The sequence below is a fragment of the Acanthisitta chloris genome, unplaced genomic scaffold, assembly GCF_000695815.1.
Source record: "Acanthisitta chloris isolate BGI_N310 unplaced genomic scaffold, ASM69581v1 scaffold12191, whole genome shotgun sequence".
Classification (NCBI taxonomy): Eukaryota; Metazoa; Chordata; class Aves; order Passeriformes; family Acanthisittidae; genus Acanthisitta; species Acanthisitta chloris.
In genome coordinates, this window is record NW_008654376.1 from 4,557 (window position 1) to 4,833 (window position 277).

The 277-nt window shown below is 67.5% G+C and overlaps 1 protein-coding gene across 1 annotated transcript in view; it reads left to right on the forward strand.

The window, feature by feature from the left end:
- Positions 1 to 274, forward strand: part of LOC103810588 (phosphatidylinositol 4-phosphate 3-kinase C2 domain-containing subunit beta-like) — a gene marked incomplete at both ends in the record, with an annotated part of 4,823 nt that extends 4,549 nt beyond the window's left edge. The window contains 2 exons of the mRNA XM_009083495.1: positions 2 to 126; positions 202 to 274. Of these exons, the coding sequence (XP_009081743.1) occupies positions 2 to 126; positions 202 to 274 (198 nt within the window). The remainder of the gene's footprint in view (position 1; positions 127 to 201) is intronic.
- Positions 275 to 277: the final 3 nt, after the last annotated feature.

The window sequence follows — 277 nt, forward strand, 5'->3', positions numbered from 1 at the left end:
GACCTACGTGGTGAAGGTGCAGCGGGAGGGCCCGGGCGAGGTGACCTTCGTGCAGCGCACCTTCGAGGAGTTCCAGGAGCTGCACAACAAGCTGCGCCTCCTCTTCCCCTCCTCACTGCTGCCCAGGTATCCCCCCAGACCCTGCAGACCCCCAGGGCTCCCCACAGCCCCCTGAGCTGGGCTGAGTGTCCATCCCCTCAGCTTCCCCAGCAGGTTTGTCATCGGGCGCTCGCGGGGTGAAGCGGTGGCCGAGCGGAGGAAGGAGGAGCTGAACGGC